Source organism: Arachis hypogaea, chromosome 9, assembly GCF_003086295.3.
Source record: "Arachis hypogaea cultivar Tifrunner chromosome 9, arahy.Tifrunner.gnm2.J5K5, whole genome shotgun sequence".
In the NCBI taxonomy this organism is placed as follows: domain Eukaryota; kingdom Viridiplantae; phylum Streptophyta; class Magnoliopsida; order Fabales; family Fabaceae; genus Arachis; species Arachis hypogaea.
In genome coordinates, this window is record NC_092044.1 from 25,034,793 (window position 1) to 25,059,144 (window position 24,352).

Here is a 24,352-nt window from a genome sequence, read left to right on the forward strand (position 1 = left end):
GTGGCGGTAGCGGCGATGACGACAACGACGACAACGATAATAGTAGTTGGCATTGAGAATTGGACGATAAAAAAATTTGGATGGGGCTGGTAAAGGTTAAGAATTAGGATAGTGGGGGTAAAGGGTTAAAGGTTGAAAATTTGGAATGTGAGAATTTAGATTACGAGGGATAATTTATGAATTTTGAAAAAAAAATTTAAGACTTGGGTAGTTTTATCGATCCAAACCTATCTTTTATAGGTACGAAGTCAGTTTTATTTTGTTTTTAGTTAGATTTGTTAGCGATCTGAAACTTCATAGGTAGGGCAGAAATGAAAGTTTATTCAAATGAAAAAAAAAAACAAATCCCCTTAGCTCCTCCTGGTGAGATACTCACTCCGAGACCCAAAAAATCCTTAGCCTCAATCTCTTCTCTCTTCTTCAAGCTATGTTGCTGTCACCATCCTAGCATCGCCTTCGAATATGCTCCAGTCGCCCTTTGCCATCGCAACTCTTCGAATCGTCTCAGCCACGTCACCTTTGTTCCACTTTCGCTATGTCGCTTTTGTTCCGTCGGGCTCCAACTGTCGTCTGTTCCAGTTCCATCACCTGTGTATCCTAGTTTGAGTTCCTCATCTATACTCTGTCTCCCTCATTTGCGTTTGAATTTATGAAATAGTGAAAGGTGATTTATGAGGTTTTTTTATGGTTCTAAAAGTCAGACCAGACTGACAATATTAACAATCCAGTTAGACACCGATGGAGAATCACTGAACTGGCCAATCCTGACAGGTTAGAATGGACCGGGAACCGGCTAGTTTGAAAGAAACGGCGTCATTTTGGCAAAAATACTGAACCATGTAGGGCTGCACAAAGATCGGATTGGATCGGATATAGCCTAAAACTCTATCCGATCCGCACTGCACTCATCGGATCGGATCGGATACGATATCCGCATTTTTTCAGGCCAGATCCGATCCGATCCGCATACTTGCGGATCAGATCGGATATCGGGTATATCCGCATAATTTAAAAAAGAACTATTTTAAGATTCTATTTGACTATTTTTACAAAAAAAGCATAAAATTTATTTTTCACCTGTTTAAGCCCATTTACTCCTAAAATATTATCAATAAAAGTTTTCTTGAATAACAAAAAAAATAATAACACAAGATTTAAGTTTAATTATTCTAAGTTGAAGTACAACATAAAAAATTAAAAACAAGATATCACAAAATTTATAAAATAACACACTAAAATTCATATCACATTAATGTTTACTTTCTTAAACTATGTTATTTATATGAGACTTGCGGATATTCGGATTTGTAGATATCACTCATCCAATCTGATAGTTCTACATATCAAATAATACCCACAAAATTCAGATCGAATATCGATTACAACAAATGTGCAAATATTATTCAATCCATGTAGAGTCCTAGAACCATGCCTCTCACTCTCACTTCTCTCTCGTCTCCTCTCTTCTCTCCTCTCCTCTCAACCTCAAGCATAACTCTGAATCACAGTCACTCCCCCTTCTCCAACCCTAGCATCTCTTAAAGCCACTGCCGCCGCCCGTCCGTCGAGCCGCTGCCGCCCTCCGTCCGTCGGGCTCGGCCGCCGTCCGTCTGTGTAGCCACTGGTCCCATGAGGAGTAACCCCTGCTCTCTTCTTCTGCGAGCTCGGCCCAGCCCTCGTCTTCATCTTCTCGCCGTCGTCTGGTTGGCGTCGTCCGTCAATCAACGGTCTGTCGGCGTCGTCTTCGAAGGTCAGTGTCTCAGTGCTCGCTTGTTCTTCACTTGTTCAGTTGTTCTTTTTTTTTCTTTTTTATGCTCTCTTTCTGTGATTAGCTCTGGTCTGTAATTAGCTCTGGTCTCTGATTACCTCTGGTTTTGTGTGTTGTGATTTTATTGATTAGTGAATGTCTTGTGATTAGCTCTGGTTCTTCATTGATTATTGGTTCTTTACTGATTAGTGATTAGCTCTGATTCTTTACTGATTTTATGTGTTGGGTTATACTGTTTTGTTTTATGATTTAAATTTAATTGTACTTAGATTGTGATTATTGAAATTTGGATGATCATTGAATGTTTTCTGCGTTTAACTTTTTATTGAATGATTATTTGATTATTGATTAGCTCAGGCTGTGTTGCTGTTCTGTATGTTGTGATTTTTTTGCGTATGATGTGCTGGCTGTTCTGTATATTGTGATTTTTTTGCGTAGTGATCTGCTGCTGTGTTGTGTTTAACTGTTTTGGTGACTTAATTGTGTTTAGATGGTGATTGTCTTGACGAATTATTGATTTCAGATATGGATTACCTCAATTGTGTTCTTCCCAATTTCAAGCCTCTTTAGATGCAAGTCATTAATAGATAGATCTTCATGGAAATCAATTCTAAATTTCCAGATTAAAGGGCTCTTGGTTATGGCTGTACAGCTCTGGTTTAATGCTACTTGAACATGGGACTTATGTTCAAATGGAAAACGTAAGAGTTGACTGCTAAACTGTATTCCAGGTTTTTCTTGAAGTGTGTTATAACAAAAATAGTTGTAGCAACTTTTCTACTTGTAAGGAATGGTGATATGATTAGGAAAATTTGCAAGTTTTACATGATATATCAGCTAAAGAGTAGATAAAAGTGATGCAAACATGACGAGAGTAAAGTTGATCACATTGCATTTCCTTTTTAGGGTTGTGTTTATAATTTATTTATTATTTTATTATAAAATGATTTCTTCAGTTGAACCACGGTTGAACCGGTTGGATCAGTGAACCAGTGACTAGAACGGCTCGATGACCGAACCAGTTCTCAGAACCTTGGTTTTTCCCCTTCAATGATCACTGTTTTAGATCTCTTTGTTCTTGAGATTTGGTTTTATTTCTGGTTGGGACGGGTGATGTGAATCTTTTACTTGGAAGTTGGTTTTTGGTGCTTTCCTTTTCAAGTTGCTTGCTGCTTCAATTTGAGGGAATTGTGAATTTTGTTTTAAGCTGTGATTGAAGGTTCCTTCGTTTGGGTGTTATTCACTTTCCCAGTGATAGTAGCTACCACTATGTGTATGGAAGCTTAGCCTTTGATTCTTTGAGGATACACTTATCAAGTTATTCTCACTTTGTTGCTGTGTTTTAGTTGTTCCTATTGGTGGTGGTGTGATGTTACTGTGTTTTAATTGTTCTTGTTGTTATTGTGATTTTTAGTTCATGTTCGTGTTCTTGTTTTATTATAATTTGCTATAACTTTTTAATTGTTTCTATCTTATAATTTGCTATAATTTGTTGCCTTCTTGGGTTGCTGTGTTATAAACTTATAATTGTTCTTGTCCTTGTATAATTTGTGTCTGATTGATAACTTATATTTGTTTTAGTTATAAACGATAGTATCAATTAAAAAACATTTGTTATAATTTTGTTATTTGACTTTTGAATTTGTACTTGAATGAGCTTATAACATTTTGTTTGATGTAATACTTTTTAATTTAGATGACATTTTAAGGTTTACATTAAATTATGATTATGTTTTTTGGATTTATTTATATATTTTATTATTATTTTATTATGAAACGATTATTTCGGTTGAATTACGGTCAAACCAATAAATCAGTAAATCAGTAGTTAGAACGGTTCGATGACCGATTTGGTTTTCAGAACCTTGCTCATAAGCCTCACTCACTTTATAAGTTTCTATCTCTAATACCCACTGTCCGCGTCAGCACCCACGCCAGCTAGTCTCAGCGCCGCTGCTGTGCTGTCGCTGCCACTGCTCTGCTCTCACCTTCACTGCCTCTGTTCTCCCCACGCAATTTCCCCCAATGCCTTGCTCTCCTTCTCTTCCTATCCCGTTACTTGCGTGCTCTTTGTTCTCGTCTCCCTGGCCGCTTTGCTTTCGCTGCCACTACTGTTTATTACATCTATTTATACTGCCACTCTGTTTATTAACTTTGTGAGTTTATTACATTATTTATTTGTTTATTTATGGCTCTCTTTATAATATGTGCCTCCTTGGGATTGAAAGTGAATCCATCTATGAAAATGAACATAAATTTTGCCGATTATGGTTTTGGTCTGATTGAAGCTTTAAACTAATTTAGGATTATCATTGAAATTTGAATATTTTAGTATAAGATTGAAAGATTATTTGCTAATTTATGTTTTTGGCTGTGTGATAGGAAGATAGTATTGCCATATGCTCTCAGAATGGATATATGAATGATAGAGTTATTTAGGTGACGTGCACCACCTGGTTGATAGAATGCTTCGCCTAGTGCTTCTGAGAGTTAGGACTGGCACTCGCAGCCGCAACCTTACACCTTCCTTCACCTCCCTTCATGTGATTCCCAGGTGCTTCTGCACCCATGAAAAGAAGTCTTCTCTGGATTTTACTCGAATTGAAGTGCAGCACCTCCCAAGGGTGCTGATTATAGGATGTCCCAACGTAGGAAAGTCTGCATTGTTTAACCGTTTAATTCGGAGGAGGGAGGCTCTGGTATACAATACCCCGGAGGACCATGTCACACGTGACATCCGAGAGGGACTTGCCAAGTTGGGTGACCTTCGCTTCAGAGTGTTGGACTCTGCAGGCCTTGAAGCCCAAGCATGTTCCGGCACCATCCTCCACCGAACTGCTTCTATTACTGCTAATGTCTTACACAACTCTCACTTGGCTCTCTTCATCACTGATGCAAGAGCTGGACTTCATCCTCTTGATCTGGAGGTTGCCAAGTGGCTCCGCAGGCATGCTCCTCAAATCAAACCCATCGTTGCCATGAATAAATCCGAATCACTCTTTGATTCTGATGGCTCGCTAGCCTCTGCTGCCAATGAATTGTACCGGTTAGGATTCGGGGATCCTATTGCTATATCTGCCGAGACTGGCCTTGGTATGCCGGACCTTTATCACTGTCTTAGACCTCTGCTCCACCAACATATGCTTCGTCTCCTCAATGGTAACTCAATGCTAATCTCGCTGCATTGCATTCCATCATTGTTTGTTGCCATCTAATTTTGCATTCATGCTTGTTAATATAGACCTAGATGACGGTGATCACGACAATAGCTGCATTGGGGATGGTAGCACCCCTGAGATTGAAGAAAGTAAGCTTCCATTGCAGTTGGCAATTGTAGGGCGCCCAAACGTTGGGAAATCAACCTTACTCAATACGTTGTTACAAGAAGATCGTGTTCTTGTGGGTCCTGAAGCTGGTCTCACAAGAGACTCAATCAGGACAGAGTTTGAATTTCAAGGAAGAACAATTTATCTGGTACGTTCCCTAGATACTTGGTTATGGACTTATGTTAGGACTATCAATAGAATTGAAGATCAATAACAGAGAAAAGCAGGATGTTGGTTGTAATATATTGCCTGGCCTTCATGATAAAATCATTCCCAACTTGCAATAATTTCAATTTTCTTTTCATATATTTTCTTGGTACATCAGTTATATGTTTAATCATTGAACATAACAGAATCTGTAAGCTGGAATGAGTATAAATTGTCAGCATTGGTACCTATATTTTGACAAAAGATGGTTGATAGTCAGGCTGACATGGTTTGCCTTAGGGGTAATAAATAGCTCCTAAGTGAACATCTAGTATTGTAAAAATGTTTGAATTTTGTCTTGGTTTTCTGCCATTCAGGTTGATACTGCTGGGTGGTTGCACAGGACAAAACAGGAGAAAGGAGCAGCATCCTTGAGCATTATGCAATCAAGAAAGAGTCTACTCCGAGCTCATATAATTGCTTTGGTGCTAGATGCAGAAGAGGTATGGTGTACATATTGCACATTTTGAACAACTGCATTTTTTCATAAACCCTATTGTTGTAATTTACTTCATTTGCTTCTGTTCAGTGTTCACAAACCAGAAGTTTAAGCTAAAAAGACATTTTTGTGATTGAGAACTAGGGAGTCTTATTTTTCTTAGTTGTCTCATGTCTGTATATCAGATTGTAAATGCTAGGCGAAGTATGACGCATGCTGAAGTGGTTATAGCCCGAAGGGCAGTGGAAGAGGGGCGCGGCTTGGTTGTGATTGTGAACAAGATGGACCTTCTTAGAGGCAAAGACAAAACATCATCCTATGAGAAGGTTATGGAGGCTGTTCTTAAAGAAATTCAAACAGTTATACCCCAGGTTTGTCTTTTTGACAAAGCTTGACATCAATTCTAGATTGTTGTGTTTGACATCAGGCTTTGAAGTGTTCTAGATGTCAGAATTAGGTATTTGGACATGATGCTATAATTGGCAATGATTTCCAAACAGAAGAAAATTGAGGATGAACACTGAACAATAAACAAGACTTGTCCTCTGTTCTGTGATTCAGCATTGATTTTTGGCAATTGTCAACAGATAACAGGAATCCCAGTCGTATTCATTTCAGCTCTGGAGGGAAGGGGCCGAACTGCTGTCTTGAACCGGGTCATTGACACATACGAAAAATGGTGTTCAAGATTACCTACCGCTCGCCTTAACCGTTGGTTGCAAAAGGCAATAAACTTCATCTAAAATCACTTGAATCTGGCAGTAATTTTCTTTTTCTTACTTTGGTTCTCCTCTCTCGTTTGTTGATCAGGTTATGAGTCGGCATTCATGGAAAGACCAGGCAGCACAGCCAAAGATAAAGTATTTCACTCAGGTCAAGGCTCGGCCACCTACGTTTGTTGCATTTGTGCGTGGGAAGACTCAGCTCTCAGACACAGACATCAGGTTCTTAACAAAATCCTTGAAGGAAGATTTCGATTTGGGTGGAATTCCCATAAGAATCATGCAACGTTCCGTCGGTAAGAAAGATGCAACTGGTAGTAGTAGTAGTAGTAGTAGTAGCAGCAAGAGTAGCCATCCGGTTTCTAGAGCTGAAAGGGTGGTGTCTGACAAGAGAAGCGTCTTAGTTGAATGACAATTTTGACTTTGAATGGAAGGATGGTAGCAACACCTCATTCTCCAAGAAATTTCAACATTGCGGTAAGAATGTAGAGTTATTTAACATGTAATGCTATAATTAGTAGTTACTCTCCCTTCTGAGGTGCACTCTCTGCTGCAGTTGGAGCCTTGGATGGTCTTGCTTGGGCAGTTGGGCTCTCTTTTCTTTTTGCTTGCCTGTTTTTTATTTTCTCTCTATTTTTTTATAAATTTATTTAACTTGGGTAACTCTAAAAAAAAGGTAAAATATGTTTTTTGTCCTTAAAGCTTTGCAAGAATTTTAAAAATACCTCTAATTTTTATTTTGTTTTCATTTTGTCCCACAAGTTTTCGATTTGTATCAAATATATCCCTGACGGCTACTTTTTTAAAAAATTTAGGACCAAACAATTTTATAGGAACAACTTTCAACACAAGTAAATTGAACATAATTGTCATGCATTGTTGTTGGATTGGTCTTAAATTTTTTGAAAATTTAGCTGTCGGAGATATATTTGATGCAAATCGAAAACTTTTAAGACAAAATTGAAACAAAATAAAACTTAGGGGTATTTTTGAAACTTTTGCCAAATTTCACGGATCAAAAATATACTTTACCCAAAAAAAAGATGCCACATTGTGTGTATATTTATATTACATGAATAATGAATTATATTTTGATGATGCTCATGTTGGGTATCTTTTTTGGATTATTTTTTGAACAAAAATATTAGAAAAATTTTTGTTGGAGAAATTTGAAAAATATTAGAAAAGATTGGAAGAAATTGTGGGCTGATTTTTTTTATATGAAAATCATTATGGTGTTATGTAATGAAATGGACGTGTAGCAAGTTTTTTAACTGCAATGGGTGTCAGTCAAAAAACGCAACTTACGTTTTTCATTTTCCACTACTTTCTATTTTTTGTTTTTGGAAGTAAACAAAACGCAACTTGCGTTTTTCAGCATGCAGCGTTTGAAAATTTTTAGGTATTTGAGAAAAGCAAGAAACGCAGGTTGCGTTTGTTAGATGGGATTTTTTAAATTTTCTCTTTTGAAAGTAAAACACAGGTTGCGTTTCTGAGATGGGCTTATTTAAATTTTTTTGGACAGCGAAAAACGCAGGTTGCGTTTCATTGTGCGGAATTGGGGCCATGGATGGCATACGTTCCCATGTCCAAACAAAAGACAGAATCAGTGGCCCATTCATTTTTTTACAATTGTACTGTGATGCACGACACAATGATCTGTATAGATGTGCTAGACTAGCTGTCTCCCAACTGTACACTGGAATTCGATGAAAATTTCAAAGTAGAGACAAAATCTTTGAGTTTAAAGATGTGGTAGACTTATCTGGAAACACCACTGTACCAAGCACGCAGAAAATGTGCGTCCTGACGTACCGCTCAATAGACTTTTGTGTGTTACACGGTTCAGTGTCTCTGCATCGTTGAACTCATGCAAGATTTATCTTGCCCAATACGTGATCGTTCGACCCAGCTGCTGACCAAAACAAGCGATGCCGTTATCCACAAAAAACTGGTGACTGCTATCCAATTTACCCGTTAATCGGAAGGCTAAGTATATGTATCACGTCTTCCAGCGTCACTATCGTTTCGCCTACTCGAAGGTGAAACGTGTGGGTTTTGGCCTCCATTGTTCCCCAAGGCACTCAAGAGTGTAGAATGGCCTCTCATTTTGCCTACTCATGAAATGTGTCGAAACCTAGTAAATGCTAGTGTCGTCGTAGCTCTTTCATTAAAGGTCTCTGGCGGATCAAATTTTCTAGACAACAAATTTCCAATCGTCTGCAAAAAAAAAATTATATTACATCATAATTATTAATATTTTTTTTAATAACTAGCAACAACTATAATTATCACAACAACAATAACAATAATAATAGCGTTACTCACAATAATAATTATAATAAGGTTACTAATAATAATAAGGGTTAAATACTGAAATTGTCCCTAAGGTTTTGGGTGAAAATCAAAATCGTCCCTGACCTTTTTTTGTTATTAAAATCATTCCCAAACGTTACAAAACGTTATAAAATCGTCCTTTTGTCCATAAATAAAATTTTTCGGACAATTTTGCCCTTAAACAAAAATTAAAAAGTCTCTCCCCCTTCACCACTACCTTCTGTATTATCATCAACCCTCTGCATTATCATCACCATCACCATCGCTACACCATAACCACCAACAATCCAGCAACACCAACAACAACAATCAAAATCAAATCAACAATTTTGCCCTTAAACAAAAATTAAAAAGTCTCTCCCCCTTCACCACTACCCTCTATATTATCATCAACCCTCTGCATTATCATCACCATCACCATCGCTACACCATAACCACCAACAATCCAGCAACACCAACAGCAACAATCAAAATCAAATCAGCAAAAATTTCAAATTAAACAATTCAGCAATCATCAACTATAATTTCAGATCCAAAATTAGCAACATAAATTAAAAAATTTAAAAAGGAAGTACAAGATGAACAAGAACCCACCACCACCACCACCATTATCATCATGGTCATCATCATCATCAGAAGAAGAAGAAGAAGAAGAAGAAGAAGAAGAAGAAGAAGAAGAAGAATAACAAAACTCAAAACAGAATCCACCACCACCCCCACTATCATCATCAACACCAGAAACCACCACCACTCCCACCTCAGAAAATCATAACTCAGAATAATCAACAAATTCACTTTGAACAATAATTAACAAATTCAGCAACAACAATATTTCAAATTTAAGCCAAATCACAAAAAATTAAATTATAGATATTCCATAACAAAAATCCAGTTCACAGAAGAAGAAGAAAAGAAGAAACCACAAGAAACCAGAAACCAAAAACCACAAGAAACCAGAAACCACAAGAAACCAAAAACGAAAAACCGGCGATAGCGAAGAGCGGCAGCGGCAGCGAAGAGCGGCGACGGTAATGAAGACCGGTGGCGGCGGTGAGGAGAGAAGAAGAAGAAGAAGAAGAAGATGGAGGTGGTGGTGGTGGTGCAGTGTGGCAGGGTGGCAAGGCGGCGGGCGGTGGTGCGGCGGTCCCCTTCTCTCCCCCTGCCCCCTTTTTCTCGCCCCCCCCCCTTTTCTTTCTCTCCCCACCCCCTTCTCTGTATCTATCCCTTTCTTTACTTTTATTTATTTATTTTATAATTTTTTTAATGAGGGGTTGAGAGGTAGTTTGGTAATAAAAAAATAAAATTGGTAAAAAGAATGATTTTAAAGCGTTTTTGAACGTTGAGGATGATTTTAATAACGAAAAAAGGTCGGAGACGATTTTGATTTTGACCTCAGACCTTAAAAACGATTTCAGTACTTAACCCTAATAATAAGTTTCTAAAAATTATACTATGTTAATAATATATTAATAATAACGGTTATTATTATATTAAAAATTCAATAAGAACAAGATAATGATAATTCATTTACCTAACAATATTATTATTATTTATCATAATAATAAATTATTATAAAATAATAAAAAATAAAACATTATTAAATAATATTATTTATTATTATTATCCTAAAAGTATGTGTCTGCATTTGGAGTTTTTTAAGGTGGTCAACCTGCTGAAGATGTCTGCATACAGAAGATAAAGGTCCATGTTTCGGGACATGATTCTTTCTCCCGCAGCTTTTGTTTTTTTTTTATAACAATTTTTTTTTCGTTTTTTACAAAATGTAGCTTGCGTTTTGCAGATCTGAATATAACAGCTCCACATTTGTGTATAACACGTTATGTATCAATATACCAATATATCACCATTTTTTAATTCATTCATAAATTAATTTCTGAAAATTGTGAGACTAAAAGTATGTGTAATTAGTATAATATCATGTGATTGCTCCAATGCTTACTTTATCCGATTCACATTTATTTTAAATTTTTCTCCAAATTTCATGATATATGAGGAGCATATATTGGCCACCTTTCTCCATAACCAAGTCCCTCTGAGGATGCTCCTGTCCAATTGCTCTCTTTTCCAACGGATAAATTTCATTTACTTTTAGATATGTCACACCATTAGAGCTGAAACAGCTTTTGACTATAGATAGTGAGGGAGTTACCATGCTCCATGATGTTGTTCTAACGTAATTTTCCTTTCTTGGTTTAGTCCCGGTTACCAAAAAAAAAAAAAAATTCATTTACTTTTGACAAAACAGCTAATTGGCACTCTCTATAGTATTGTTAGAAATGCTCTTAAGGATTATCATTAAATCGTAATAAAAGTTGAGATCAAATGAATAAATAAATCTTTTGCAACAATATGTATAGCATTGTAGTATATATTGAAAAGCTTTTAAGTATATCGGTATATTGGATTTTAGTTAATTTTAACTATTAATTTTAATTATATATATTACATATAATTTTTAAAGTTAAAATTAAAAATTAAAAATTATTGAAATATTAGTGTATTGATATATTTAAAATTTATTTTTAATACACAATACAAAAATAATATTATTAATTTTTAAAATAACAAAATTACTCTTTTATAACTTTTATATGGGAAAGACTTTGTTAAAATAAATACACACATATGAGATAAGAAAGTGTAATACACTCATTCACAGATTAGGAAGAGAAAGAAAAATCACCCCAGCAATTTCAAGGCGAGTTAAATTGCAGTAAGTGATTTTTGAATTTATTCAGATCGGATCCAACAATTTCTATTTTTAAAATGTAAAAAAAAAAAATTAAAATCGCCTCCAATATTTTTTTGGCTCAAAAATTTGAATATGGAATAGATGGTGATGTTTTGGCTGAAAATGGAGGAACATTGTGTATTACTCCTAGGTGGACGTGTTAGATGGAAGGTCAACACGCAGGGGACGTATTACTTGCTACATGTGGGGGGCGTGAAGAGACGTGGCACGATCTGGTTGATCGGAGTAGGAATCACGTGGGGGGCGTGCTTACTCAACACGCCGGGGGGCGTGATGACGTGACAAAGCGTGATTGGCTCACTCAAGTAGTACGTGGGGGGCGTGTTGAGTCATCACGAGGGGGAGTGTCGACGTGGCAAAGCGTGGTTGGCTCACTCAAACAGCACGTGGGGGCGTGCTGACACGTGGCAAAGTGTGGTTGGCTGAGGCAGTCAGCACGTGGGGGGTGTGGTGAATGCTCCCCTCTATATAAGGCAGAGCTCGATACCATTTTCATTCTGAGTAAGAGTGTGTGAGTGTTCTTTGAGTGTGTTGGTAGTGTAATGGAGGGTATCACAAACTTGGTGGTGTATCGTAACAGTGAGATAATACGTAATACTCATGAGGGAGTGAGGTTTGTGTGCCAGAATTCATTTTCGTTTGTGGTTCCATGCACCAAGACGTTAATGGAGCTTTAGAATGGTCTCTGTCAAAGCCTGGAGAACGGTACGTTAATGAGAGTGAGCGAAATTCTATACCAGAATTCGATTGTAGTTTTTGGTGGTCTAATACAGTTTGATACCATGCCAATCACTGACGAAGAAAGTATGCAGAATATGTTTCAAACTCACCGACAGACTCAGATACGACAGTCACAGATTGAGCTGTATGTTGAGTTTGAAACCGTAGAGGCAGAAGGGATTCAAAATGATTTAGATATAGAGGATGATAGAGATGCAGTGTACGAGGGAATGAATAGTGAGAGCGAAGAGGACTTTAAAGCCACTTATGAAGCCGGCGACGAAGATGAGGAATGTGATGTGGGAGTTAAGACAGCAGCGGAGAATATAGTGGTTCATCCCTCGATCAGTCAACCGATGAACGTGCTACCTTTCGTGCATGAGTTAGATCTCGACGCCATGCATGCACCGGAATTTCTGGAATATGCAAACATAGGTATGTGATGACTGGATAATATGTTTTTGTTAATTTATACTTTGGATTGATTAATGAATGATGATTTCTGCTTTTTATAGGCGTTGCTGATCCTGAGGACAGAGAGTTCCGAATTGGAATGGAATACAGATCAAGAAAGTCAGTCGTGGCAGCAATTAGAAGTTACACTATCTCTAGAGGAGTTGACTACAATGTGTATGAGTCTGAGCCACAGACGTTCTATGCAAAATGTAAAATATATGGGTGTAGGTGCGACTGGCTTATCTGAGCCAGCTTGATACGGAAAAAAGGTTGTTGGGAGATACGCAGATAGAATGGTAGGCACACGTGCTCAATGGGAACGATTTCACAAGATCATTCCAAGTTGGACTCGGATACCGTTGCTGAGGCTATAACACCGTTGGTCGAGACTGATCCGTCCATCAAGGTGAAATCTATAATAGCGGAAGTCCAGTCAAGGTTCAACTATACCATCAGTTACCGAAAGGCTTGGTAGGCAAAGCAGAAGTCCATAGCAAAATTTTTTGGTGGTTGGTAGGATTCTTACCAAACCTTGCCATGGTGGCTCTCGGTTATGGTTCAGAAGATGCCTGGGTCAGTTGTCCAAATAGACACACGCCCACTGTACAACGGGAATGAAGAGGTGCACGGTGTAAAAATACTTCATCGCGTATTTTGGAGTTTCAATCCATGTATTAGGGCATTCAGGCATTGCAAGCCCATAGTTCAGGTTGACGACACACACCTATACGGAAAATACAAAGATACACTTATGGTTGTTGTTGCACAAGACGGGAACCAGAACATTGTGCCTATTGCTTTTGTGCCGGTGGAAGGGGAGACAACTGATCCGTGGCATTTCTTTCTCAGGAATCTGCGAATGCATGTTGTCAGAAAAGACGGTGTGGGTATAATCTCAGACCGGCATGAGTTAATTTGGGCAGCAGTAAATCGTTCCGGAGGTGACTGGCAACCTCCAAGAGCATCATGGATGTTTTGTATAAGGTACATCGGCAGCAACTTGACAAACCCCAATTTGACGGTTTGTTTTGTATTGAATTCAGAGCATCTTGATAACCTTTTGTCACATTTAGCCTATGAATTAGCATGGTTTTGTTATCTCTCCCATATTTGTGCTTAAGTGTAAAAACATGCTTTGTAAGCCTTATTTTGATGACTTCTAATTTCTCTTTGATTCCATAAGATGCCTTGATGTGTTTGCTAGTAATCTCAGGATGAAATAGGCTAGGCATGGATCAAAGGAAGCAAGGAAGGAAGCATGCAAGTGGAGAGAAGCACGAAAAGCCAAAGAGTTGATCTCAGCCGAGCACGCGTACGCGCACAAGGCGCTCGCGCGCACAAGGCGCTCGCGCGCACATCGCAGAATTGGCCGAGGACGCGCACGCGTACCGTGCGCGCACGCGTCGTAGTCCGCACGTGATTCTTTTATTACAACACGTGCCTGGCGATTTTGGAAGGTTTCAGCAACCAACTTTGGCGCCAAAATGCATATAAGAGCCAAGGATTGAAGGGGATTGACATTCATTCACACATTCACACACATTCACATCCATAGACTAATTTTAGATCATTAGGTAGATATTTTTAGTTAGTTACATTTGTAGAGAGAGAAACTCCAACTTCTCTCTAGGATTCATCTTCATCTTCTCAATTCTCAACCATTCTTTGGTGAGATCTATTACAACACTCAATTTACTTTGCTCATGTTGTAGATCCTCTTCTCTAATCTCATTAGTGTTTTGTAATTGTTCAATTCTTGTAAATCTTAGATTTGACTTTGTTGTTTTGGATTCTATTGATTCATTGAAGATTTCATTTTCATTGTTGTTCATTGTTGATTGTTGTTGATCTCTTGTGTTGAATTGTTTTGATTCTTATTCTTTTCTCTCCATTTTTACTATGTCTTTCATCCTTGCTCTCCAAGTGTTTGAGAAAATGCCAACTTTAGATATGGAGTAGTATTCCCTCACTTGGCCTAGTGGTTGAGTCATTGGAAACACTTGAATAATGGATGTCAATTGTTGATTAAGAATTGAGAATTGCTAATTGACTTAGAGTGCACTAAAGCTAGACTTCCCTAGGGTAAGACTAGGACTTGTGACTTGAGTTAGTTACTTTTACTTGACTTTCCTCTATAATTAGGGGTTGACTAAGTGAAGCAACACTCCTTTGTTATCACAATTGAAGGAAATTATAGTGATGGAACTTCCAATGTTCAACCTTGGCCAAGACTTTTAATATTGATTGATTGTTGTTTTCTTTTATTCACGCTTTTATGCCACATTCTTCAAGCCACAAAAAGATCACTTAACCAATACATGCATCCTTGTAGCATTCCTAGGGAAGAACGACTCGGGACTAATACTCTCGGTTATAGATTGTAGATTTGTTTGATGATGGATTTTGCGTCGGTTTAGACTATACTACGATTGATTACTTGATAATTTCTATACCGGCAAAAATTCAATCGTCAAAATGGCGCCGTTGCCGGGGAATGCGCATGAGTGCCATGTTTTTGGTTAATGTAAATATGTGAATATTGTGAATATGTTTGTCTTTTGTTTGTTTGTTAGTTTTTGTTAGTTTTAGATCTCTATTGGTTTTGTTTCTATTTGCCACTATGAACTCTCGTCCTTGTGGTTTTGGATATGACTATGACTACTTTATAGGCGATGAAAACTTGAATGATGGCTCACATTATGGGATAGACGAATTCTCAGGAGGGGAGCCGTATCCATATGAGCAATCACCATGGCAACCTTCCCCTTCAAGTTACTATGATGGTAATCCTTCCTATAATGCATATCATTCCTATGGATATGATGATACGTATCATGGTTATACCTCTCAACCACCACCATTCTATACACCATATTCTCAACCCACACCTTATTTCCACCAATTGCCTACATATGATCCAAATCTATATTCCCCCTATGCATATCCTTATGACGATTATGAACAAGCAACCCTTGAATCACCACCACTCCAACATTTTTACCCTCCCACCCAAGCCCCCATAAATGATACACTTGGTATCATTCTTCAAGGAATGATCCTACTTATGTTAGTAAAGCGGAATAAGAATTGAGGGATCGTTTCAAGGAAGAAATGGACCGACTTCAGGCGACCATCCGTCAAAAGATAGATTCTTGGGATTCATATCACAACCGAAATGAGTTCACGGATGATTGTGAGAAAGCAACCAAAGAGGGAGGTATGAGGGAGACTTTAAAGTCTCAAGTTGAGTACAAGGAAATGGAGCGTATGTTGCAACAAGCGGAGGAAATGAAGATTGTTGAAAATAAAGAAGTGGAAGAAGACCTAGAGGAGGTTGAACAAGAAGGAAGTTCCATCAACGAAAATAACTCTACATCAAGTTACAATGGTGATCTTGTTGAAGCTTCCCCCATCGAATGTGAAATCAATGTTAAAGAGGGTGCGCAACCTCCGACACATGACTTGATCAATGATAAAGGTTTGAAGGAAGTTAGCAAACAAGAAGAATTCAAAATGAGTTATCAAAGAATGGAAATCATCATGGAGGAGCCAAAGGAAGTGGAACCTACAATGTCAAGACCATTGGACACCTTCCTTGCTAAGTCGCCGTCCCAATCACAAATTGAGTGGGTAATCATCTCATCCTTTAATTTTCTTGCCCCATGCCAATATGCATTGTTAGAAACGGACGGCCAACTTAGAGCTCTTTGTGGGCTAGAGAGTAAGAACGGATTAGATGTCGGTGGACAAATTGAATCAAGGTGCATAAAGGATGGAATATCAAACTTTAAATCTCAAAGGTGGAGTGAAGCCAAATTCAATGGGATTAGGATGATGAGTATGAGTCACAAGGAGAATTCAATAAGTTTGTCACCCTATAGGAAGCATGAAGATCAAGAAGAAAAGGAGTTAACAAATAAAGTATGGGACCCCGGAACATACATAGACCACTATCAACTTAAGGGCCTTGTTACTTGCTTAGGCCCCCTTGAAGGCCTTGTACGTTTAAATTGGGATCCCGGAGGCTATTGGAAGTGCAAACATTGGTGGGGATTCGAGGAAGAGTTTAAGCATAAGCCACCCTAGCAAGGACTCCACCAAATGTCCAACTTAAGGACTTTAACTAAAAGTGCTAGGTGGGAGACACCCCACCATGGTAAACTCTTTCCACTCTCTTCTAACCTTGTTTAATAAGTGATTTGAGTTGCCATTGTAGGTAGGTCTGCATATCATAATTAGCTTGTTTGTATATATTAGTAGCTAGAATATTGACATATATGTTGTGATTAGTAGAAATAGAATAAATCTCAAAACCAACTTGCATTTTAGAAAGTGTAGGTTTTTGACTAAATAAGGAGTTGTAGGCACCATAGGGAGTTTTTGGGCAAGCAGAGCTTTTAGGCATTATCCTTTTCACAAAAAAAAGGGGGGGTGGACGCGCGCGCACACTGCACGCGCACGCGTCCATGAGCGGATGCATCACCACCCATATTCCAGAGAGTTGGGCCTCTCCTAGGCCAGCGTTGTGCCTCGAGCCCAACTCACTTCACGCTTACGCGCACTACGTGCGTGCGCGCCATACAAACATAGGGAGTAGCACGCGTGCGCGCAACTTCCGCGTACGCGTCGAATTGCTGCTGCAAAATCTTGCGCCAAGCCCCAGAGAGTTAGGCCAGCTCTGGGCCATCCTTAAGCCCCTGGCCCAATTCAGCTCGCGCGGCCGCGTACATGCCGCGTACGCGCAGGTATAGGTAGTGCAACCACCAGGCCATTGACCAGAGAGTTAGGCCTCCTATGGGCCAACCTTAAGCCTACAGCCCAACTCCTTTCACGCGTGCGCGCACGGTACGCGCACGCGTCTTTACCCATTTCGATCTTCCGCGCCTAAGCGCGCTGTACGCGTACGCGTAGGCCCCTAGATTCTTCAATGCACGCGGACGCGCAAGGTGCGCGCCCGCGTCGTTTCGAATAGATGAGCCAGCACATATGGATGCACCACCTCAGCCACAGCCAGAGCCTACCGGTGTACCTATCCCTGATCCTCAGGATTAGCATCGAGGACGATGCTTAATCTTAAGTGTGGGGAGGCAGCCGGTGGCATCATTAGATACCGGTGAACACTTTGCTAGCTATCTTACTTTGCACACTTTTTGTATACATTTGATGTATTTTGAGTTTATTTTGGATACTTTTACTGCTTGATACTTCTACTGCTTATTTTAGATTTATTTTGGATTTTAGATACTTTGATGCTTATGGATATCTTTAGATGTTTTAGATGATAGATTTCATACTTTTACTTTTAGTTGAATCTTTCTTTATACGTTTTTGCATATTTTTCTTTTTAATTCGTGGTTGTGATTAGAAATCATACTTGAATTGTAAATATTTAGTCACCCTTTTTGTATAAGAAATTGATTTTAAGTGAAAAAGGGAAAGGGTGAACTAAGAAAATTTTTGAATTTTTCAATCACAACAATGCTTATTCAAATATTGAAAGTTTTCAAGAAGTTCAAATATAGGGCATCAACCCAATTGATTGAAAGAAAGTTTTTAATGGAACTTGCTTGAATTTCATACTTTGTGAAGCATGTATTGAATTGAGAACACAAGCTTGTGAGACTTGAGCCTATTGATGTGGTTACACTTTATAACCATTTATTTTCCATTCTTGTGTGAATTTATTCTCTTTCTATGATTGTAATCCTTGATTTGCTTGATTCTATATGTCCATTTATTTCTTGTATTTATGCATTTATATGATTGAGGCCATTACTTCATTAGCCACTTACCCAAATAGCCAACCCTTTATTCTCCATTGTTAGCCAATTTTGAGCTTATGCTTAACCAACTTATTCTCATTTTAGCACATTACAAGCCCAAGGCGGAAAACCAATGAAAAGTCCTTGTTTGGATCTTTGATTAGCCTAGGCTAGTGAGAGGTGTTTATTATTCAGGTTGGTGAGGCTTGGGAACATTGGATGGGATAAAAGGGGTAGTACACCTTCATGTTTAGGAATTGGGTACATATTCTTGTATTGATTAAATGAATAGACCTTGTGCATTGATGTTCTTGTATATAGCTTGACAAAAGAAAAAGAAATGAAAAGAAAAAAAAAAGAAAAAAAAGAGAAATAAAAGTGAATTTGAGAAAAACAAAAGAAAAAAAAAAGAAAGAAAAAGAAGAAAAAGAAGGAAAATAATAAAAAGGGGACAAAATGCCCCAAAGTGAAGTCAATAAAAAGGAATCAATGCATAAGTGTTATAAATCAAATAAGGATGCATGAATATGTAAGAAAAAGTGAAGAATGGGTAGTTAGAATAGTTTGAATTTGTATAGGTCATCATATAGTTAGGTGGGAAAGTCTATGCTAATCAAAGATTCAAATCCTAGTCCACTTAACCATAAATGATCCTACCTTGACCCTAACCCCATTACAACCTAAATGAAAGATCTCATGATGAATGTATGCATGCATTGAATAAATGTTGATTGTTAGAAGAAAATCAAATTTTGGAAAGCTTGATTAGAAGAGAATTGAGTGAATTGACCCTTAAACACTTGAGTGAATAGAGCGGATATACATATCCGGTGAGGGTTCAAAAGTTCAATCACATGTGTTCACCCATATTATCTATATTCTTGCAAGTTTAAATTCTTGTTGATAATTCAATACAATTGTGGTTGGAATTAATTCCTATTACCTAGCCCTTGTGCTTACACATACTCTCTTGGCAATTTGATGTGTTTGAATTAAGCATTTGCATTTATTTTAGGGTAGTTGCATTTAGATAGGACTCACATAGTTTAGTTGCATTCAAATAAATGTCATAACCCTTAGTTCCTTCCTATTTTAGCATGAGGACATGCTAAGGTTTAAGTGTGGGGAGGTTGACAAACCCCAATTTGACGGTTTGTTTTGTATTGAATTCAGAGCATCTTGATAACCTTTTGTCACATTTAGCCTATGAATTAGCATGGTTTTGTTATCTCTCCCATATTTGTGCTTAAGTGTAAGAACATGCTTTGTAAGCCTTATTTTGATGACTTCTAATTTCTCTTTGATTCCATAAGATGCCTTAATGTGTTTGCTAGTAATCTCAGGATGAAATAGGCTAGGCATGGATCAAAGGAAGCAAGGAAGGAAGCATGCAAGTGGAGAGAAGCACGAAAAGCCAAAGAGTTGATCTCAGCCGAGCACGCGTACGCGCACAAGGCGCTCGCGCGCACAAGGCGCTCGCGCGCACATCGCAGAATTGGCCGAGGACGCGCACGCGTACCGTGCGCGCACGCGTCGTAGTCCGCACGTGATTCTTTTATTACAACACGTGCCTGGCGATTTTGGAAGGTTTCAGCAACCAACTTTGGCGCCAAAATGCATATAAGAGCCAAGGATTGAAGGGGATTGACATTCATTCACACATTCACACACATTCACATCCATAGACTAATTTTAGATCATTAGGTAGATATTTTTAGTTAGTTACATTTGTAGAGAGAGAAACTCCAACTTCTCTCTAGGATTCATCTTCATCTTCTCAATTCTCAACCATTCTTTGGTGAGATCTATTACAACACTCAATTTACTTTGCTCATGTTGTAGATCCTCTTCTCTAATCTCATTAGTGTTTTGTAATTGTTCAATTCTTGTAAATCTTAGATTTGACTTTGTTGTTTTGGATTCTATTGATTCATTGAAGATTTCATTTTCATTGTTGTTCATTGTTGATTGTTGTTGATCTCTTGTGTTGAATTGTTTTGATTCTTATTCTTTTCTCTCCATTTTTACTATGTCTTTCATCCTTGCTCTCCAAGTGTTTGAGAAAATGCCAACTTTAGATATGGAGTAGTATTCCCTCACTTGGCCTAGTGGTTGAGTCATTGGAAACACTTGAATAATGGATGTCAATTGTTGATTAAGAATTGAGAATTGCTAATTGACTTAGAGTGCACTAAAGCTAGACTTCCCTAGGGTAAGACTAGGACTTGTGACTTGAGTTAGTTACTTTTACTTGACTTTCCTCTATAATTAGGGGTTGACTAAGTGAAGCAACACTCCTTTGTTATCACAATTGAAGGAAATTATAGTGATGGAACTTCCAATGTTCAACCTTGGCCAAGACTTTTAATATTGATTGATTGTTGTTTTCTTTTATTCACGCTTTTATGCCACATTCTTCAAGCCACAAAAAGATCACTTAACCAATACATGCATCCTTGTAGCATTCCTAGGGAAGAACGACTCGGGACTAATACTCTCGGTTATAGATTGTAGATTTGTTTGATAATGGATTTTGCGTCGGTTTAGACTATACTACGATTGATTACTTGATAATTTCTATACCGGCAAAAATTCAATCGTCACAACTTCCTAAGAGCATTCAAAGTCCATTCCTTGCAAAAGCTTGTTGTCAATATTGGGTATTCAAGAACGGTGGAGGTGTACAACATCAACTATAAGAGGTTAGAAGAGCGAGGCGAGGCATCTGCCAGGTGGTGCGATGCCATTGGACTCATACATTGGGTATTGGCATTCGACGAGGGACATCGATGGGGCCATATGACGACGAACCTTGTCGAGTGCATTAACTCAATGTTGAAGGGTGCCTGTAATCTACCTGTGTTGGCGCTGGTTCGAGCAACATATTATCGAGGTTAAATGAACCTTTTACGCGGAAGCGTCCCGAGACTCACGAATACAAGCGTGCTGGATTTACTTACTCCGTATTTTCACAACAGCGGATAGAGGCAAATATGCAACAGGTTGGGAATATAGTTGTGCACCAGTTTGACAGACGAAATGAGGTGTTTGAGGTGCGCAAAATGACTAGCGGGATGGTGTCAGTTGTTGATCTTACGCGACGAACATGTGACTGTGGGCACTTTCAGGTGGAACGACTACCATGTTGTCATGTTATTGTTTGCTGTGCTAACCAGCGTCTCGATTGGCAGCTGTATGTGCATGACGCGTACAAGATGACAGAGGTTCCTAAGGTATATAGATTTGAGTTCACACCGTTAGGTGATCCCGAGACATGGCCTGCATATGAGGGACCCACATTGGTCGCTAATCCCGCCTTGAGGCGAACATCGAAAGGTCGCCCCAAATTGACCCGATACTTAAATGAGATGGACTCACGCGACATGCGTGATCCTCGGATATGCCGTCTCTGTGGTGCTCACGGTCATAGTCAGAGTCGATGTCTTCAGCATGATGGACCGAGTGGGGGCGGGTGAATGTTTTTTTTATTTTCGTCGTGATTGTATTTTTAAATTTGCATTTTGTCAGTTGATGTTTTTTATGTTAGTCGTATTTGTATTTTTAAATTTGAGTTTATCCATTGATATTTAATGTCAGGTTAATATTATCATTTACTGCCTTCGTGAAGTAAATATACAAAAGATTAACTACGAATTACATAGGTCAATATACAGAACATTAAATACAAATTACATTAACTTAATTCTTAGGATTAAATCTAAAAACCCTAAACCATATGCTTACTTGTTTCGAGCCAACAAGTTCAATCCCTAACCCATCATGCCCTGACCGAACCGCGACGGAGTATACCTATCAGGCGGATTTCGCTCCATTCGTAGGTCATATGGGTGACATGGAACTGAATCATCCATACCCGGAGCAGCGGACCCATCTGCATCTGTTGGAGCGTCAGACCCACCTGCCTCTGCCGAAGCAGATGCACCGAGGTTGTACTTGTCAACAACTGTGTATGCCTGCTGAAGGAAACCACTATCACACGACGCAACCCCTAACGTGTGGTCGGAAGCAGGACCCCGCAAACCATGGCCCATACCTGTTGATGCCTTATGTGAGTCAGCCGACCCTGACGGTGAATGCATAGCACTGAAATCTGACTAACCACCCAAACTAGCATTGGCCCAATTCTGTAGTTGTTGATCTTTGTGATAGCCGACGAAAAAGTCAAACCAATCATGATCGGCTGGAATCATCGGTATGGGCTGATGCAACTAGCTGGACCGGCCTAGGTGGTTGGGCTAAGGGTGCTGGCTGTGCTAAAAGTGGTGGCTGCCTTGAGAGTGCTGGTTGTGCTGACTACGACGTCTGTGGTGGCTGGAATCACTGTGATGAGTGTGATAGCTACCATGACTGTGGTCCGATGGCTGTGATTTATAATAAGGAAAAGGCTTAAATAGTGCATGCTGAGGTGGACCCTGAGGTACATGAGGCTATAGATGCTGAGGAACATACTCCAACAATCTCAGCATATGTCCGAACGAGTCCACGTACCAATCTTGATACTCCATGGTCGGTATAAAGTCCTAGGTCGGAAGGGGGTGCAGATCCCGCAGTCGAGTGTTTCGCCTGTTGCCCCACTCCGCTATCCATGCCCCATGCAAAACATTCCAGTCATGAAGCTGCACTCCGCGAAGAGCGATGCAACGCTGGTCCAGTGGAATGTCCCTTGCTCCTTGCGGGGGAGGTTGTGCGTATCCAAACTGGCGCATCACGCAGTCTGCAGGGTGCCATTCGATACACTCGAACGACAACAACAAAGCAATGGTATCACACACATCAAGATGACAATGTAACTCGCCGGATATGATCATTCTTTCGTACGGTCGCCACTCAAACTGCCACATATAATTCATATGTTAGAACTTTAACGTTAACGTTTGGAATTAGGAATCACAAGAACCATATATATTTACCTCCTTTATGTAGTATAAATAAGCTGTATGTGCATGAGGTGTACAAGATGACAGATGTTCGTAAGGTATATAGATTTGAGTTCACACCGTTAGGTGATCCCGAGACATGGCCTGCATATGAGGGACCCTTATTGGTCACTAATCCCGCCTTGAGGCGAACGTCGAAAAGTCGTCCCAAATTGACCCAATACTTGAATAAGATGGACTCACACGACATGAGTGGTCCTTAGATATGCCGTCTCTGTGGTGCTCAGGGTCATAGTCGGAGTCGATGTCTTCAGCATGCTGGACCCTGTGGTGCGGGTGAATGATTTTTATTTTCGTCGTGTTTGTATTTTTAAATTTGAGTTTATGCATTGATGTTTAATGTCAGGTTATATTATCATTTACTGCCTTCATGAAGTAAATATACAAAAGATTAACTATGAATTACAGAGGTCAACATACAGAACATTAAATACGAATTACATTAACTTAATTCTTAGGATTAAATCTAAAAACCCTAAACCCTATGCTTACTTCTTTCGAGCCAACCAGTTTAGTCCCTTACCCATCATGCCCTGACCGAACCACGACGAAGTATACCTATCAGGCAGATTTCGCTCCATCCGTAGGTCATATGGGTGACCTAGAACTGAGTCATCCATACCCAGAGCAGCCGACCCACCTGCATCTGACGGAGCGTCAGACCCACCTGCCTCTGCTGGAGCAGATGCACCGGGGTTGTACTCATCAACAACTGTGTATGCCCCCTGAAGGAAACCACTATCACACAACGCACCCCCTGACGTGTGGTCGGAAGCAGGACCCCGCAAACCATGGCCCACACCTACTGATGCCCATGTGAATCAGTCGACCTTGACGGTGAATGCATAGCATTGAAATCTGACCAACCACCCAAACTAGCATTG

The 24,352-nt window shown here is 39.2% G+C and overlaps 1 protein-coding gene across 10 annotated transcripts; it reads left to right on the top strand.

The window, feature by feature from the left end:
• The first annotated feature begins 1,342 nt into the window (after positions 1-1,342).
• Positions 1,343-8,211, top strand: LOC112710721 (uncharacterized). 10 transcript variants are annotated; one of them, XR_011865573.1, is made up of 9 exons: positions 1,375-1,750; positions 2,292-2,469; positions 4,151-4,927; positions 5,010-5,242; positions 5,619-5,744; positions 5,926-6,111; positions 6,328-6,465; positions 6,551-6,939; positions 7,019-7,661. XR_011865573.1 is itself a non-coding variant. In XM_025763110.3 (8 exons), exons 3-8 carry the CDS (start codon positions 4,234-4,236, stop codon positions 6,872-6,874), a joined length of 1,701 nt encoding a protein of 566 aa, XP_025618895.1. In that variant the 5' UTR covers positions 1,367-1,750; positions 2,292-2,469; positions 4,151-4,233; the 3' UTR covers positions 6,875-7,661. The 10 variants fall into 10 exon arrangements, 4 of the variants coding, with proteins under 4 accessions (XP_025618894.1, XP_025618895.1, XP_072058871.1 ...); XR_011865572.1 differs by lacking the exon at positions 7,019-7,661 and adding an exon at positions 7,988-8,211 and having other exon boundaries at positions 1,378-1,750; XM_025763110.3 differs by having other exon boundaries at positions 1,367-1,750; positions 6,551-7,661.
• The last annotated feature ends 16,141 nt before the right edge of the window (positions 8,212-24,352 follow it).